Source organism: Kogia breviceps, chromosome 14 (genome assembly GCF_026419965.1).
Source record: "Kogia breviceps isolate mKogBre1 chromosome 14, mKogBre1 haplotype 1, whole genome shotgun sequence".
Taxonomy (NCBI): Eukaryota; Metazoa; Chordata; class Mammalia; order Artiodactyla; family Physeteridae; genus Kogia; species Kogia breviceps.
The window spans coordinates 21,529,112-21,547,690 of NC_081323.1; the positions used below are offsets into that span (position 1 = coordinate 21,529,112).

Consider the following 18,579-nt stretch of genomic DNA (forward strand, 5'->3'; position numbering starts at 1 on the left):
TTATTGTAACTATTAGCATGATTGTTAATGTACCCAACTTATCACTGGGATTTAACTAAAATAATTTAAATTGCTAGGAAAGGGTTAAATCACTTTCAAGCAATATCAGTACCTATGGCTTTTCTTCCCCTTAGCTAACATCCTGCCAACTCTGTAGGAAAAAACTTAATTAGTGTTAATAATACAGCTGTCATAGGATTCCCAAAGTCTTAGCCTCTCCAGGGTTTGGCCTTCCCTCCTTTAATTTCTCTCCAACACTGGGGGAAAACCGAATTATCAGTCTTAGTCATCAGCCACAGCAGTATCTCCAATAGCTCAACGTCAGAAACCAGAGGGAGATTTCAGAAAGATGAATGCTGGTGATGTAGCACAAAAAGGACAATAATATTTTACAAGTTCACGTGACTTTACAGGGGCAAACATCACTTGCTTTTCAACAAATGGGACTTTGGTGGCAGTGAGAAAATAACTCCTGGACTTGTAGCCTTCCATGAGTCATTTTTACAAAGCGACCTCCTTTTCCCTGTCCCTTAACAGAAGAGCTGGTCCCACATCCCATTTCTGTCTTCCAGGCTAGAAACCATTTACCCATGACAGCTACTATCCTAATCCTCCAGTACCAGCCTTGCCCGACACGGGAATTATACCTGCCAATTAACTGCTGCTGCAGGGCTAACAGATTGATCAGAAGCTAGTAAGGAGGGAGGGAGAGAGGGAGAGTGTGCTACACACACTGTTTGTCTAAGGCTGGCAGGGCTGCTGCCCTCAGAGAGGAAATCCAGGACTGTCTCCCACCACAGATTTCCAAAGTGTCACCATCTCTTAGGGGCAGACCCCCAAATTACCACTGGTAGAAATCCTAATGAGGAGAGAGTTACTGTCTTAACACAATAAAGACCTTTTTGGAATATGAATCAATTTTATTTTCTTCTCAGATTCACACACCAGCTTCATTTTTTAAATCCAAACTTAGCATCAAGTCTTTGAGGGAACCAAAAAACAGCTGGCTTTTAAGCATCTAATTCATACTGAACAAAATGCCAGAGTGAAATAACATACAAGTTAACAGTTAAGGATTTAAAGAGACACAAAAGGTAAGGTCACATTATTTTTTTTTAGATGTTGGGGGTAGGAGTTTATTAATTAATTTATTTATTTTTGCTGTGTTGGGTCTTTGTTTCTGTGCGAGGGCTTTCTCTAGTTGTGGCAAGTGGGGGCCACTCTTCATCGCGGTGCACGGGCCTCTCACTATCGCGGCCTCTCTTGTTGTGGAGCACAGGCTCCAGACGCACACACTCAGTAGTTGTGGCTCACGGGCCTAGCTGCTCCACGGCATGAGGGATCCTCCCAGACCAGGGCTTGAACCCGTGTCCCCTGCATTAGCAGGCAGATTCTCAACCACTGCGCCACCAGGGAAGCCCCAAGGTCACATTATTTTTAATCACTGATATTTTACCTCTATTCTTTTCAGCTTCATTCATTTATTCATTCAATAAATATTTGTTAAGGGTCTACACCAAGTTCTAGGCATTGCTCTGAGTGATAGAGATACAGCTGTGAACAAAACAGAGCCAGTCCCCGTTTTCAATAGAGGTTGGGGAGAGGACAACAAATGAGTAAAATAACAAACAGGAATTTCAGATCATGATTAAGTGCTGTGAAGACAGTATACAGAATAAAGCGATAAGAGAATAAGAGAACGACTTGCAGGGCTACCTCAGAGACAGGAACGACTTCCCTGAGAAGGAAACATCTGAACTGAGACCTGAATGAGAAGAAACCAGTCATGTAAAAAGCATCAGGGGAAGAAGAGCATGCCAGCAGAGGACACAGAAGTAAAAAGGTTCAGAGGCAGGAGTCAGTGCAAAGGCCCTAGGGCACCTTGAGGAACAGCAAATAGAAAGGGCCTTGGGTATCTCTTTCCCTAAACCATATTTTTTCAATCACATCTAAATACCTAATCCCCCGGCTGTGCCTTTAATTTCTTCAACTTTGTTGCTTTGCGAAGGCCATTTCAACTGCCTGAAAAGCCCTTCTTCCACTTGTTTGACAAAATTCTACTCCTCTTTCAAAGACTATTGATTGTACTTAAAAATGAGTGCCCTCTATGTGTCCTCAGTACTGGCTAGGAAGCCTCTTTGACCCTCCTCAGTCCATACTAATTGTCCCACAGTTCAGTGCTTGGGCCTCGATTATAATATATAATCCAGAATAATTTAAAAACTCTATCTGTAATGTTCTTTACGGTTTGTAAAATGCTTTCCCAACTCCATTAGTCCACTTAAACCTTCATGTCAACACTGTAAAATAAGTATTCTTAACCCCATTTTACAGATTAAGCTGGGAAGTTCAAGGAAATTAAGGATTTAGCACTGAATTACACTTTACAGATGCTGTGTCAGGGCCGAGCATCTGAGCTCCAAGCCCAACTCTGCCACCTTACCTCTTCCTCTTCTTCCTCACCCTCTCTGTCAATAATTTGAAGCAGCCGTTTTTTGTCATCATCTGCTTCTTCTACCACAGTCATTTCCTCCTCCCGAAAGCGGCCACGCTCTCGAGTACCAGCTTGTCTCCGACGCATCTTCAGCTCTTCCTCTTCATCATCCCGGGGACGTTTTGTGCCCCTGTTGGGCTAAGAAAGAGAAAAAAGAAACACAGATTTTAGAGCTGGAAAATATGTAGAAGGGCATACATACCAAGCATTCTCAAAGTTTTCGAGAATTCCCTGACTGAAAAACACCAGAGCATACAATTTCTCCCACAGAATGAAGTAAAGCTCTAAGTGGTTATTTTTCAGACCCACAACGATTCTATAAATACATGATTACAGTCACCCACAAGGTAGCTGGGTTTTGTTACAGGTATTTTTCAATATGCAAAGTTCAGCACTTCACAAAAGTTCCTGTATATACAGAAATCACAGGGAACAAGGCTACTTTGAGAAGGGAACGCTGTGTTAAGCTCAATTTACTAGTTAGGATTCAGTCCCCAACACCAATCCCTTAGTACCTGGTTTTAATTCAGATTTTAAAAAGATTATAGTCACTCACAAGTAATTCAAACAGAGAATATTACATACATAACTTCCAAGGGTCTACAACATTCTAAATTCGTACTTTACAGCAGCATAGAGTAAGGCCCAGAGGTCAAGTATTACCCAAGGTCACAAAACCAGGAGCAGCACTGAAAATAGAATGGCACTTCCTGACTCCTAGTCCAGGGCTTTTCCCACCACACTGTTAGGGTCTCATTCTCCCTCTGACAGTGCAATCCATGGAGGAGTTTTTACAATTGCTTGCCATTCAGCTGGAATAAAACAGGGCACTACTGAAATGGGCCTCAGAGCTGAGGGAAAAGAGCACCGTACTAGATATCAAACAGCCCAATATCTCCATTCCACTCGAGTTACTACTGTGCAACTTTGGGCACATCATTTAACCTCTGTAAGCCTTACTTTCCTCATCTGCAAGTGGAGATTATCACCCTTTTCTCCCTGTGAACTTCAGAAAAGATGTTTCTGTGTGTATTTAAAGATTTTTTTCAGCTTTATTGAGATATAACTGACATATAACATTGTGCAAGTTTAAGGTGTACAACATGATGATCTGATTCACATATATATTGTGAAATGATACCACAATAAGGTTAGTTAATACCTCTATCACCTCACGTAATTACCTTTCCTCACCACCACCGATGGTGAGAACATTTAAGATCTCAGCAACTTTCAAGTATACGATACAGTATTATTAACTACAGTCACTCTGCTATACATTAGGTCCCCAGAACTTATTTACCTTATAACTGGAAGTTTGTACCAAACGGTGGCAAACTGTAGTGAAAGAACACTAAACTATAACAATACTAAACAAATATATAAAATTATTACTATGAGTTAATTAATCCAAATGATTGTCTTCCCCAACACAAAACATTTGTGTTAGGCTCTTCAATGAGCTTTTCTCTATCTGTTACAATAACTGCACACACCAACCAGTGTGCTAGGTGCAATGTGGTATGTTACTACCAAAGTGAAGAAAATGCTACATTCACTGCCAGCCTGCTAAGTTGCTTTTGGTGATAACAGACAAATTTCTATTATACATGACACACATCTCACCCTGTGACTTATAACCCACACTGTTACTGAACTCTGCTACCCCAGTGGTACAAAGGCATTCCCCTCTATATTCATGTACCCTGCTGGTTCCACATACCACATGCTTCAGTAAGTCTAAGCATATGACATTACTTAGAAAACCCACATTAGACAATTCAGTTTGTGGGGTACCACCTGCTATTTTTCACTCTGTTCCTGAGTCTCCCTGGAATGGATTATAATTTCATATGATCACACTCTATTTCCATAAATATAAAAATTACAAAAATCCGTTGTCATCATTACTAGTCTACACGTTAAAAAAAGAAGAAGAAAAAGAAAAAGGAAATCAACATGCCAGTACCCAAAGAGTACAAAAAAAGGAGGTGGTGGTTTTCATGTGAGAAGGAGAAGGAGGTAGCTTGCTCCTAAAGGAGGGCAGGCTTCAAACTAGGCTTGGGAGCATTAATTCTTTCAGGCTCGTAAAACAAGCCCTGCTGCAGTTCTGATTAGCATGAGCTTATTGCAGCAGCCAAATCAAAGCATGAGCTCCGTAGTCCTCCACGGAGAGGAGATTTCTCGACTGTTTATCTCAGCGCAGAGAGAAAAGGCAGTGGACCACAATTAAAAGGAGAAAGCTAAATACTGCCACAGTTAAGAAATGCAAAAACAAAACAAAACAAAACACTGGCAATGTCTCTTTTGAACACATCTTCCAATCCACTCCGTAAAACAAACATTTCAGAGGTCCGAGAGGAGTTTCATTTTTACCACTAATAATTTCCACTGAAATAGCGCTTTCCTTCTGCAGAACTTAAAGCACTCCTTTTAATCTTCACCCCATCTCTGGGGATGAGAAGTAGTTAACAGTTCTATTTTATAAGCAGGGAGACAGGATGCCTGAGATCCTTCAATAAACTCTTGCAAAGACAACCTGGTGCCTTCTAAAAGTTGAAACTGATCTCTGGGAAGTTTGCCAATTTCCATGATTTCAGGACCCTAGCTGAGACAGATCTGAGGGACTTTCAGGCAAGAACATATACCCATAAACATAAGTCATAAAAGACGTTAGCCGCGTTAAAATAATATTTGTTAAACCATTCATTCAACAAATAATTTATTAAAGAATTCCAAGGCTTGAAGGATCCTCAAGTAATCAGCCTGGCCTAGTACCAGTCCCAGGCTTCCATTAGGGTAACGTCTAAATGGGGACACGGGGACAGACAGGGCTAGAATGGATTCTTGAGACAAGAATAGCTTTGCTAATCTTTATGAACAGTGTAAGCACATTCCTAAGAGGGCAATCTTTAGGTTTACCCACTGTATCTCCAATTTCCTTCCCCCTCATACAGGGTATTCGGCTTTAGCTCCCCTCATGGAGGACAACTCTGTAGCAGAGCACAGCAGAACCCATCCCACTGGGATGCTCTGACATGGTTCCTTGACAAACATAACAGCTCCCACCTCCCTCTCCAACAGACGGATAAGCCTCCCAAAGGCCCTGATATATTTTATTTCTGCATTTTTTCTCTCCCAAGGCAAAATTTTAAAAACTTCTGTTCTTTACTTCTCAACTCTCAATTCTTTCTCAGATACTAACCCTCCAAATAGAGAAGTTCCTACTCATTTCTGAAATTTGACCATTCTGAGTAATAAAGGTTAAAATTCATTTCTTTAACAAATATATAATAAGTGCCAACTAAATATAAGGCACTGTGCTGGGGACTGGGGACACATGGCATAAAGACAAACACTGCTTTGCTATCAAGGGGCTTAACAATCTAGGACATAGCAGTCCAATCAAAATATAATGCAAGCCACAGATATAATTTTAAATTGTTTTAGCAGCCAAATAAAAAAAGAAACAGATGAAATTAATTTCAATAATATATTTTATTTAATCCAATATATCTAAAATATTACCATTTCAACATGTAATCAATATAAAAAATTACTAATGAGGTATTTTACTGTTTTAAAAAAAATACTAAGTCTTTGGAATTTGGTAGCTGCATTTTACACTCGTGGTGCATCTCAACACAGAACCAGCCCTATTTCATGTGCCTAACAGCCATGTGCAGCTACTGGCTACCATACTAGACATCCCAGGTTTAGGGAATTTTCATCTGAGGGGTTCCTGTTCCCTGATAATGTCAAAATGAAACTGGATTTCTGGCAATGAAATAGGGACTGAATGAAATAGGGACTCATATAAAGCTGAAGTCCTATTTGTAAAAGATCCCCATTAAAATCTGTGAAGCTAACAACACCCTGCCCCAGAAATAAACTTCTAGATTTACCAGTATTCACCACTGAGAGAGTGATCAGTTATACAAAACAAAGCAAGAATATGTAAGTGGGGGAGAACCTAGGAACTGCCAAACTGATTTCACTACAGAAGAGACAAAGGACTCTGGATCCAGAAAGGGAGCACTCACAGCCTGTCAGAGAGGTCATCAGCTCAGGCCTGAGCTCTCCTTTCGCTTTACACAACCAATCCCAAGAGGATTAAGCCAGTCTTACCAGTCACCTTTGGAGATTAATTTGTTTTGGTATCTGAAAGGTGTTTGGAATCCCTCAAGATGAAGGAATGACAAAAGAAATTGTTCTTAATAAAGTCATTTCTCTGCTTCTGCTGCCCACAGCAGAAAAATGATTAACTCTTAACTTCTGATATAATAGAACATCAGCCTTCTAAGGATTTTTACAATTTTCTACATTCCCTGCCTTATTCCCAATAGGTGGTGAGCGGAATAAATGCTCACTAAGCATTTGCCACCATCCAACCACACAGCTGGTACCCTTTCTAGGATACACAAAGGATTCCCACTTGCTCAAAGCTTATAGGAAGCTCCAAGAATATATATATAATATGTCTTTACTTTCCAAAAATCTTGATGCCTAGTGTGTGTTTGTATGTGTATGATGGATGATATATATACCCATCCCCCTAGAAATAGAAATCAAGACATCTCCATGAAAGCTTTGAAAGAATTAAAAAATTAAATAAGCAATCTGCCTAGACTAGTCCCTGCATACCCAGACAATATCCAACCTAAGCTTTAGGTTTCATTTCTCTCCCTCTCTCTCTCTCTTTTTAATTAAAAAGCAGTGAGAATCTGTAGCTATAATGAGGGGCTGTGGGAAAATGCAGTTATACTGGGCTCAAAGTAATGTACCATAGGAAGAGGCTACATCACCAGAACGAATCCTAAATTAAAACTCCACTATGAAACCAACCCCATTTCCTCTGAGCATGCAATCTATATTATCGCATTTATGGTCTGTCTCGACCTCAATTAGACTCGGGGGTGGGGGAGAAGAAAGGGGACTTCTATAATAAGCAATAATGGTATCATTATGATAAATTATGAAAACACACAGTGCAATTATTAATGTGAAGAGCACATCTGTACCAGGCTATAACAATGTAGAGGTATACTGAGGGGGAACATATAAATATAGCTCAAAATTCCAAGTTACCTGGCTAAGAAATGGAGTAATTTTCATAAAATGTACTTTCATGTTAATGGAAGAAAAATATGTTCACTTTTATTAAGGAAATGGAAAAATTCAAAGGAAATCTTCTATTAACTTTATAATAAACCAGGAATTCTTCACCTAGCATCAAGAAGGTCACATATCTTCAGAAAAGGGCCTTCCAAGTGGGGGCATAAAGTGCTGTTTTCTAAATATCAAACAATGGGAAAGACTCAGATGTGAGCTGAAAGAGATAATCTAGTTTATCCCTCTTTTTACAGAAATAGGGAAACTTGAGCTCGGTGGGTTTAAGCACCTTGTCTGTGGTAGGCAATAATATAAGGCTTCTAATTCCCAATATAGTTCGTCTCCTCCTTCGCTATACTAACTAGTCATTCCTAACCTGTGTGCAATGGTGATATCCTGTTTGGAGAATGAATTTTGGAGTCAGATTTTCCTAAATTCAAATCCTGGTCCCTCTACTTAGCAGCCCTGGAAAGTAACTTACCCACTCCAGGCTTGAGTTTTCTCAATTTATAAACTAGGAACAACCCGCACTTTCACACAGACTTTTATATATATATATATATATATGGTTGGAGAGGGTGTTGACCATTAATAGGTGTTAAAACAAGGATCCCATTTTTAACGTCAAAATATTTGACAGACCCCACCCCAGCTGCACTTTTTTAGTATCCAATGATTGAGAAAATACACAATGACAACAAACAAATACATTTCTATGTATTTGGTAATACTTTTCATTGAATTTGTGTTTTTAACTCCCACATTTACGAGAGAGAGAAGAGAAGAGCAGAGCAGACAAAGAGAAACAGAAAAAGAGAGACTGACTAATTTTGAGAGAGATTGAGATTCATTCTACAGAAAATGCTTGTGTATATCTGGATTCAAAACCTCTTGCAATAATTCTGAGTCACTAGAGACAATCCAGACTTTAGGAATCCTTGATCTAACTCAATTATCTTTCTGAGGTTTGAAAACCCTTTAAAACATTTCTGCTAGGCATAGGCTGGGGTTTCCTAACACTTATGGTGACCAGAAACTTAACCTCCTCCTAAATTTCATCCCCTCCATCTCTGGATCACTCAGAGTTCATTCAATTAAGGGGAAACATTTCAACTTAATACTTTTCTTCCCTAGTCCATAATCTTTCTCCTTAAAGCAATATAAAATAGGTTTAGTCTCACTCTCACATTTAAAAAAAAAAACAATGTATATTATTTTAAGAGAGTAATCCTATTTCATTCTTCCTCTCTCATTGTCTTTTCTTTTTCAGAATAAACACTTTCAATATGAGATGGGAAGAATGTATGCAACACAGTTAAGGGAGGTGTACACATAATTAAATTCCTTCCTACCTTTATTTGGGGATTTCATAATTTCAAAGCTTTCTGATACCTCTTCAGGTGATTAGACATATGGAATGTCACAAACCCAAGCTTGTGGACGGATTGCTCTAATCAATTAGAAGTGCTCAAAAATCATCTGCTGTTAACCTCACCTGATTACATTTTGTCAGAATAAAAAGGAGTTTTCAAACATTCATTTTTACCAGATGGTAGTGAGTGGCCTGACCCAGAAGTTACAGATGAGCTGCAGTAATGAGTTTTCCCTTGCCTTTGCTGGCTGCACATTCACTGGTGACATTTTACAACTAGGGCTTCTGGCTCAATCAATATTTGCAGGCATGGAACCTGCCAAAGTTAACATCAGGACTCCCTTGCAAATTTGCTTAAGGCATCAGAACTGAAAAAGCTCACAATCTCTAATGCTGCAACTATCATCAGCCAAAGTTCATAATTAGGGATCAAAGTCATCAGAGACAGAAAATTCTACCCACTCAAAGGGTTGTTGTGATGGTTAAAACATCTTACAAAGGGGCTTTGTGTAAGCTATAAAGTGCTATGTCAATGTAAGGGAATATCATTATCATGTTTTTAAGAAATATTGGAGTGACTAGAACAAAAAAATCTCACAATTCGTATGGAAACACAAAAGACCCCGAATAGCCAAAGCAATCTTGAGAAAGAAAAACGGAGCTGGAGGAATCAGGCTCCCTGACTTCAGACTATACTACAAATCTACAGTAATCAAGACAGTATGGTACTGGCACAAAAACAGAAATATAGGTCAACGGAACAGGATAGTAAGCCCAGAGATAAACCCATGCACATATGGTCACCTTATCTTTGATAAAGGAGGCAAGAATATACAGTGGAGAAAAGACAGCCTCTTCAGTAAGTGGTGCTGGGAAAACTGGACAGCTACATGTAAAAGAATGAAATTAGAAGACTCCCTAACACCATACACAAAAGTAAACTCAAAATGGATTAAAGACCTAAATGTAAGGCCAGACACTATTAAACTCTTAGAGGAAAACAAAGGCAGAACACTCCATGACATAAATTACAGCAAGATCCTTTTTGACCCACCTCCTAGAGGAATGGAAATAAAAATAAAAATAAACAAATGGGACCTAATGAAACTTAAAAGCTTTTGCACAGCAAAGGAAACCATAAACAAGGCAAAAAAACAACCCCCAGAATGGGAGAAAATATTTGCAAACGAATCAACAGACAAAGGATTAATCTCCAAAATATATAAACAGCTCATGCAGCTCAATATTAAAGAAACAAACAACCCAATCCAAAAATGGGCAGAAGACCTAAACAGACATTTCTCCAAAGAAGATATACAGATGGCCAAGAGGCACAGGAAAAGCTGCTCAACATCCCTAATTATTAGAGAAATGTAAATCAAAACAACAATGAGGTGTCACCTCACACCAGTTAGAAAGGGCATCACCAGAAAATCTACAAACAACAAATGCTGGAGACGGTGTGGAGAAAAGGGAACCCTCTTGCACTCTTGGTGGGAATGTAAATTGATACAGCCACTATGGAGAACAGTATGGAGGTTCCCTTAAAAACTAAAAATAGAACTACCATATGACCCAGCAATCCTACTACTGGGCATATACCCTGAGAAAACCATAATTCAAAAAGAGTCATGTACCACAATGTTCTTTGCAGTTCTATTTACAATAGTCAGGACATGGAAGCAACCTAAGTGACCATTAACAGATGAATGGATAAAGAAGATGTGGCACATATATACAATGGAATATTACTCAGCCATAAAAAGAAATAAAATTTGAGTTATTTGTAGTGAGGTGGATGGACCTAGAGTCTGTCATACAGAGTGAAGTAAAAGAAAAAAATGGTCATGAAGAACCTAGGGGCAAGACAAGAATAAAGATGCAGACTTACTAGAGAATGGACTTGAGGATATGGGGAGGGGGAAGGGTAAGCTGGGACAAAGTGAGAGAGTGGCATAGACATATATACACTACCAAATGTAAAATAGATAGCTAGTGGGAAGCAGCCGCATAGCACAGGGAGATCAGCTCGGTGCTTTGTGACCACTTAGAGGGGTGGGATAGGGAGGGAGGAAGGGAGATGCAAGAGGGAAGAGATATGGGGATAAATGTATAACTGATTCACTTTGTTATAAAGCAGAGACTAACACACCATTGTAAAGCAATTACACTCCAATAAAGATGTTAAAAAAATAGATGCTCAATAAATATGTATTGATTAAAAAAAAGAAATATCTGACTGGCAATTCCAGATATTCATATATAATTATATATTATGCCTTTGCAAGAATCGTGGCAATGTGCCACCTTTTTTTTTCTGGAAGAAAAACCAGGTACCAAATACTCCTCAAAATCTCCAAGCAAAGTCATTGCAAATATTAAACAGAACCCTCATGTACTTATTAATTCCCAATTTAAAAAACTACAGGTACGGGCTTCCCTGGTGGCGCAGTGGTTGAGAGTCCGCCTGCCGATGCAGGGGACATAGGTTCGTGCCCCGGTCCGGGAAGATCCCACATGCTGTGGAGCGGCTGGGCCCGTGAGCCATGGCCGCTGAGCCTGCGCGTCCGGAGCCTGTGCTCCGCAACGGGAGAGGCCACAACAGTGAGAGGCCCGCGTACCGCAAAAAAAAAAAAAAAAAAAAAAAAAATTATAGGTACTAAGAGTATAGTAATTACTGGAGAATGTGGGTTTTACCAATGTCCACGGTGGGTGGGGGGTGAGGGGGAATCAATGTATCAAAAATTAACATTACCAAAGGTCTCACTTATGATCTGTAATCTGACTGGCTGACAAGTAACATGAATATGATTTATAATTTAAATCACTAGTCATGAAGACTCTACTTAATCAATTTTTCCTACCAAAAAAATTCTTACTCCTCGTTAAAGCCTGAATATATATCCATCTCGTTTCCAAAGGGTGTGTAGATTTCTTTTTTGGAAGTACAAACTATTCTTTAGCATTCATGATTTACTTTGACATTTTCTCTGATTAATTCTACAGCTGCATCAGTAAGCTGAATGTTGATTCTGTTTCTTTATCAAGCCTAACAGAGGCAGATACTTGTAAAATCATTGTAAGGTAAACTACCTCCATTTTAACAGACATTATGAATGTTTTCTCAGCTACATCAGAACCATGATCATTCACTCATTCACTCAGGAAGTGTTTACTGAGCTAACAGAACCTGAACATCACTCTACTAGGTGCTGGAGGGAATATTAGACATCAAACCAAGAACAACAACAGAACTGCACTGACCTAAAAAAAAGCAACATGATATACAATGCAAAGAGCAGTGGACCAATAATCATAAAAATCTGGGTGCTAGTGAATCACTTAAGTCACATGACCTTAGATAAGTCATTTGACTTACCAGCACAGCATTTAAAAAATGCTCTGCCCTTGCTCTGCTACCTCACAGGATTGTCTTTAGTAAGATAAGGGAAAATAAGATTAAATAAAATAAAGATACAGCACTTTAAAGGAAAAAGGAGCCTATGATTCAATTTCTTTTAATGACAGCTAACTGCAAAGTCCGATATATACAACAGACTTATAGAATTACTTAAAATCAGCTTTTGACAAGGAATATAATCACAACTATGATTTCAAAAGAAAAAATACTGAGTAGCCCATAAGCATGTAGAAAGGGACCCAATCGCATTAGAAATCAGGGAAATGCATATAAAAACCATGAAATATCATCTGGTTGGCAAAAATAAAAAAATTAAAATCTGGCAATGTCATGTGTCGGTGAGGATATAGAGAAACAAATTAAAACATGCTGATAGAAGAGTAAATGAGCACAGAGCTAATTGGTGATACCTAGTAACACTGAAGATGCATATATTCTATGACTATCCCAGCAATTCTACTCCTAGGTATATACGTTAGAGAAATTCTCAGATATATGCACAAGGACATATTTAAAGAATGTTCACTGGAGCATATATGTAATAAGAAAAAAGAAAATTTCAATGATCACTGGATGCATACATAAGCAGTAATCATTTAAAAAAATGACTGGGAATAATAATCACCAAATTCAGGATAGTGATTGCTTCTAGGAAGGGTAATAAAGAAATTGTATTAAGGATGGCTACACAATGAAATGGGACTAGGGAAGGGTACACAGTACACTTCAACTGTATTTATAATATTTTATTTCTTAAAAAAAGATCTGAGGGCTTCCCTGGTGGCGCAGTGGTTGAGAATCCGCCTGCCGATGCAGGAGACACGGGTTCGTGCCCTGGTCCGGGAAGATCCCACATGCCGCGGAGCAACTAAGCCCGTGAGCCATGGCCGCTGAGCCTGTGCGTCCGGAGCCTGTGCTCCGCAACGGGAGAGGCCACAACAGTGAGAGGCCCGCATACCGCAAAAAAAAAAAAAAAAAAAAAAAGATCTGAAATAAACTTGGCAAAGTGGTATGGTTATGCACATACTTAGGGGGAAGAAAAAAGGAGACCACTAGAAGCTAGCAGGGAATCATGCAGAACAAGTCATGCCCAACTGGTTGTAGTCCCTTGATATTGTTACTGCTGATTAAGGTTAAGGGTTTACAATACCTACAGAGCACCTTTATCTCAACAAGATCTTTCACAAAGTCACTCAAGTGGGCAGACGGAGAAATGTGGGTGAATGGCAGTATAGAGAGAGAGATTCATAATAGGTTAAACCAAAAGAGTACGAGCAGTATAAAGTCCCTTGTTTAAATTCAAAACAGCAAATATATAAAGTCCCTGCCAGAGCAAATATGACTTAAAAATAATTCATTCAGGAAACAGCTGATGGTTTTAGTTAATGTCATTTTCAACAGGATGCCCAACTTTAATTTTTTTTAAATCTAATGCATATTAAGGGTGCACTATTAGAAGCATAACATCTAATTCGACTACAGTCCCGTAGCACTGAGTTAGCTACCACACTTGAAAAGAGGCATTACAATCTCAATATTGCATGAGCAGGATAGTACAGGGTCTGGAAACCCTGCCATAGACAAAAACCAATAAGGGAATGAGAGAAGAATTAGGGAGGGACCCAAGAGTCACCTTCAGTTACTCAAATGGTGCCTTGGAATGGAGTGAGCATGTATAGTGCTACCATGAAGAGCAGACCACCTTCGTTTCCCCTTTCGTTCCAGCTAGAAAAATTCTACTCAGCCTTAAACTCCAGCTCAAAGGTCACCTTCTCTAGCAGGCATCCAAATGCTCCAGTAAGACCTCTGAGCTTCCTCAGCAATGTATCATATCAGCACACAACACAATATCAGCACACAACACGTGCATTAATAAATCTCCATCTCCTCTACTAAATCATATGCTAGGTCCTCAAGGGTAGGTGCCCTGAGATCTGACCCTTGCTGCTAACACCTCAGCACCCCACAGAGCCCAGCTCATAGCAGGTACTTAACCCACATTGCTAAATCAATGAGAGACAAGGGAAGAGGGCAGCTAAACCAATGAACTACCCAAGAATCATAATTCACTATTAGCAAATGTATACAATGTATGCATATTCTCAGAATTTCTTGGATCATTAGATTACTGCAACCAGGCAGAATTCATGTGTTCTATGTGTTCTATCTACATATTTAATCATTTTATGCCACCCTGGGCTACATAGCTTAGTAAATTTTCTAATGGTGGCACCAAGTGATATTCAGAGGGTAAGAAGAGTAAAACTCAGATTCAGACAAAGTGTATCCATACGACCTCATAATTTACAGATGAATAAACTAAGACTCAAGGATGTGACAAGACTTGAGCCTGAAGCCATAGAGTTGGGTCTGGAATCTAACTCTCACTTTTACAGCAGCAGTATACACAACCCCCCAGTCAGCTTTCCTTAGTCACAACTTCAGAAACTATCATCTAAAGGCATAATCTGCATCATCTCTCCCTGCTGCCATCATCGTTCAACCAACACCAAAATCCCTCCTGCCACTTTTCTGCCCATGCCGTTAGCCAGGAAAGCTCTTTTCTGTAGCTGCTTCTTGACTGTTTGGAAGCTCACTGACCAGAAGCGCTTACTGTCATCTGTCTATATGGAGATTTCGGTAAAACTCCCTCTGCCAGATCATCTGGGGAACCCATACTGAGCCCAGGGGTTACCCACCTTCAACACCAGTCCACTTTGAATCTTTAAACACTAAATAACAAATTAATATAGCAAAGCTCTTTTAAATTAAACTATTTCCAAAAGCTCAGACACAAGAAATTCACTTTATTATTTAAATATCGAACACGAAGGTTAGATATTTTATAAGTGCATGTCACAGAGGCTGGGGGAGGTGGAGTATGCATTCAGCAACCAGCAGACCCACACAACGGCTTTGAGATTTACATGGCACACCTGTTATATGTAATTGTGATGACAGAGACGTCTGCAGCCAGTGGACTACTGCCTCTAGCAATGCACAATTACATTAAGACTAAAGTGGGGAAGGAAATCTTTAACTACTTTTTCTATAAGTTGCCTCTAAGGTCACTGCCACGACTCAAAACTGCATTCCTCTTTCAAACAGCAGGAGTGATTGTGGCGGGGAGGCGGGGTGGCGTATACTAGCAAGAAGACAGACAGGAAAGAAAAAACTGGAGATGTTTTGAGAAAATGGGAAGGGGGGGAATATTCAGAGCATACTGAATGGCCTGGGACTAAATGAGTGAGAACCAGATCATACGTGAGAAACGAGTCATGTTATTTATTTACAAAATCTAGGTCTTTCACAGTTGCTTATTAATTCCTTAAGGGTTCCAACATGGTTTTGATCTCTAGAGCCTAGGACATCAGCTATTATACCATTATTTCTTTTAAAGCTTAAAACTTATCCACATAAGTCTGTTATACAATAGCTGACACATTTATTTCAAGGAAGACAGAACTCACATGAAACTTTACCCTGAGTATCTTGTTAAAAAGAGTATTTTTCAACATTATGGGTAATACTTTAAAGTCTGAAAATGTAGCACAATTTTACAACACAATTTCCAGCACTGGAGTGCCGATTTACCTATCTCTCTCAGTTTGAATGAAGTATCTAGTGTTATGGCATCTGTACATGCCTGTTGATGAGTCCATCAAAAACAATGAAAAGAGATGGCTTCATGTCTGTTTTCTTCTAAGATGCATTTTATTTCCCTCAACTCAAAGGTTGTACTATTTCTAGAAGCTTTACAAACCACTGGAGTTAGCAAAATACTTCTGTTCCCAATAAAGACAAAGATGGTAAATGAATTATTCTTAGAGTCAGAAATATTTCCTCCACCCAGAAAACAGAGGGCACCCTGACCACCTGGCCATGTGGAATATGATCAAAAGGAATTCTTTGGTAGCCTGGGTAGCCTCTTGCCCAGCTACAAATTCCCTCTACAAGCTCTATCTCCACCACAACTCTCTCAGGAAGGCTATAAAATTGACTTCAAAGTGATTTCAAACTAATAACTGCTCACTCCAAGAACATTTTAGGGTACTCAATTTCCTAGCAATAGCATCTAATAGACCAGATAAGCCAAAACACACACCTCGCTGGGTGGGAAGAAACTCTACCAAGGGTTAAGATAATTAAATAAGTGTCTTATACAGAAATAAATTAAATAAATAGTAGAATAAAATAATTGTTTTGAACCGTCTCTTTCCTTTTTAAAGTTTTCTTTGAAGCTTGGTAGGCTTTTGGCATCAAAAAAACTTAAGAATTGACTGCCTTTAAAAAAATTACCTTAAAACAGTGAAAAGACAACTGTTTTTTTTTTTTTTGCATCATGCAAAGACATCATTACATGTTATAATACCTTTACTTTTTTATAAAGGAAAGCAAAGTGAATTTTCATAAGCATGTTTCCCCTGTGGGTGAACCTCTAGTTGGTTACAACCAACTCGAGAGAGCCATCAAGGCAAACTATCCATTAGCTGTCAATTTAGGATGACTCTAGAAAGCTAGCCCCAGAGCTCCACCAGTATCTTTCCAACAACCTCTTAATCTTGTTTATAACATCTGTGTTAAAGCAGCCTGACATTAATCCTACTCACTTGTCTCAGACTGAAATTACTTAGAAACTTGAGAATTCAGGTAAACATATTAAATACCGGAGAGTCACTAGCTGAAAACCCTGTACACAAGGGAATTCGGCCACCTCTTTTAAACAAAGCTGCAAAAATAAGCCAGGATGGGCCTCAATAGGCAAAGTCAGATATAAATCTTACAAAGAGCTTCTCAGGAGGCACTGAGGTCAGAGAATCGCAGGATTTAAAGAAACCATGAAGAATTCTTCCTACAGCTTCCTCACCAAGCAATTATCCAAGCTTTATAACAATGACCATTAACTGTGTGCTTATTATATACCTGGAACTTGACATTTCATTATCTTTTCAATGCTCACACAACTCTGCCAGGTAGGTAATACCATTCCCTGTTTCTTCAAGTGAGGAAACCAAGGCTCAGGTTGTGGCTTGCTTAGCGAACTGCCTAAGGTCAAAGAGCTAGAAAATAGTGGAGACAGGACTCAAACAGTCAATCTAAGCCCAAAGCTCTTGCTCTTACCAGGACACCATACTACCTACGACCACGTGATTGGGAAATCACCCCACCTTAACTGGTTTCTGTGCTTACTACTAATCTGTTTCCCAAGGCTACTTAAACTTAAGTGTACTTTTAGCAGCTCTACCACTTTCTGTTTTAGAAACCCATGTGTGTCCCAGGCCTGTACAAAACATAATGTACATAAGAAATGATGGTAAAGTAGTCCCATTTATAGGGGAGCATGGTGCAGGGAGAAGAAAATGGATTTTAGTGGTCAGACACTTAACTTGGTTGTTACCAGTGTGTGACCTTTGTCAAATCACCACACACTGAGATCGTCCTTGGAAAAAGCTCTCACAGCGAGGAAGTGCCTAACCCAGAAAAAGTACTTAATAAATGTTTAAGAAAAAAAATCATATAGAAATGCATGTGCCAGATATAACCAACATGAAATAAAAACTAACCTTGTTAGTTTTATCTTTTGCCTATAAGGTTGGCTAAAGAGAAAACAGCAATTATGGCTCACAGTAGAGTTGGTATAAATCTGGCTAATAAATGATTAATCTCTTGTTTTGGAGTCAGAGACAGCTCTGGTCTTTAAAACAACTCCAGTCAACTCTCGGGTTATTAAAGTACTGGAATCGGACTTTTGTAAAGATCATCAACTGCTATTTAAGACAAGTTTCACCCAACCCACTGTCTCCTATGACTAGGGCCATTATCATTCGCAAACACAGCTTAATCTCCTCTCCATCAAGATGTAAGAGACAAGAAAGAGAAGACGACTGTGGAGGTGCTAAGAGTCAACATAAAAAGATACCTGGAAGAAACCCAAATTCAGCCACCTAATCATTGATTCACTGCTTCATTCATTCATCCCTCGTTCTTTCCTTTCTTCAGTCAAGAGACATTCATTGAGTATTTACAGCAGGTACTGAGCTGGTCACTGCCCTAGAGGAACTCAAAGTCCAATGGGAAGAAAGATATGTAATCAAATAATTCCAATACAAAATTGTTGGGAAAGGCAGTCTCATGCATGCAGTATTTCACACCCCACTCAGTCACATAAAAACGGGCCTT

At 39.2% G+C, this 18,579-nt stretch overlaps 1 protein-coding gene across 1 annotated transcript in view; it reads right to left on the minus strand.

The window, feature by feature from the left end:
* The window catches only part of CTNNBL1 (catenin beta like 1), a 163,884-nt gene that overhangs the window by 130,512 nt on the left and 14,793 nt on the right, over positions 1–18,579 (minus strand). The window contains exon 2 of the mRNA XM_067013505.1: positions 2,444–2,632. Coding sequence (XP_066869606.1) covers positions 2,444–2,632 — 189 coding nt within the window. The remainder of the gene's footprint in view (positions 1–2,443; positions 2,633–18,579) is intronic.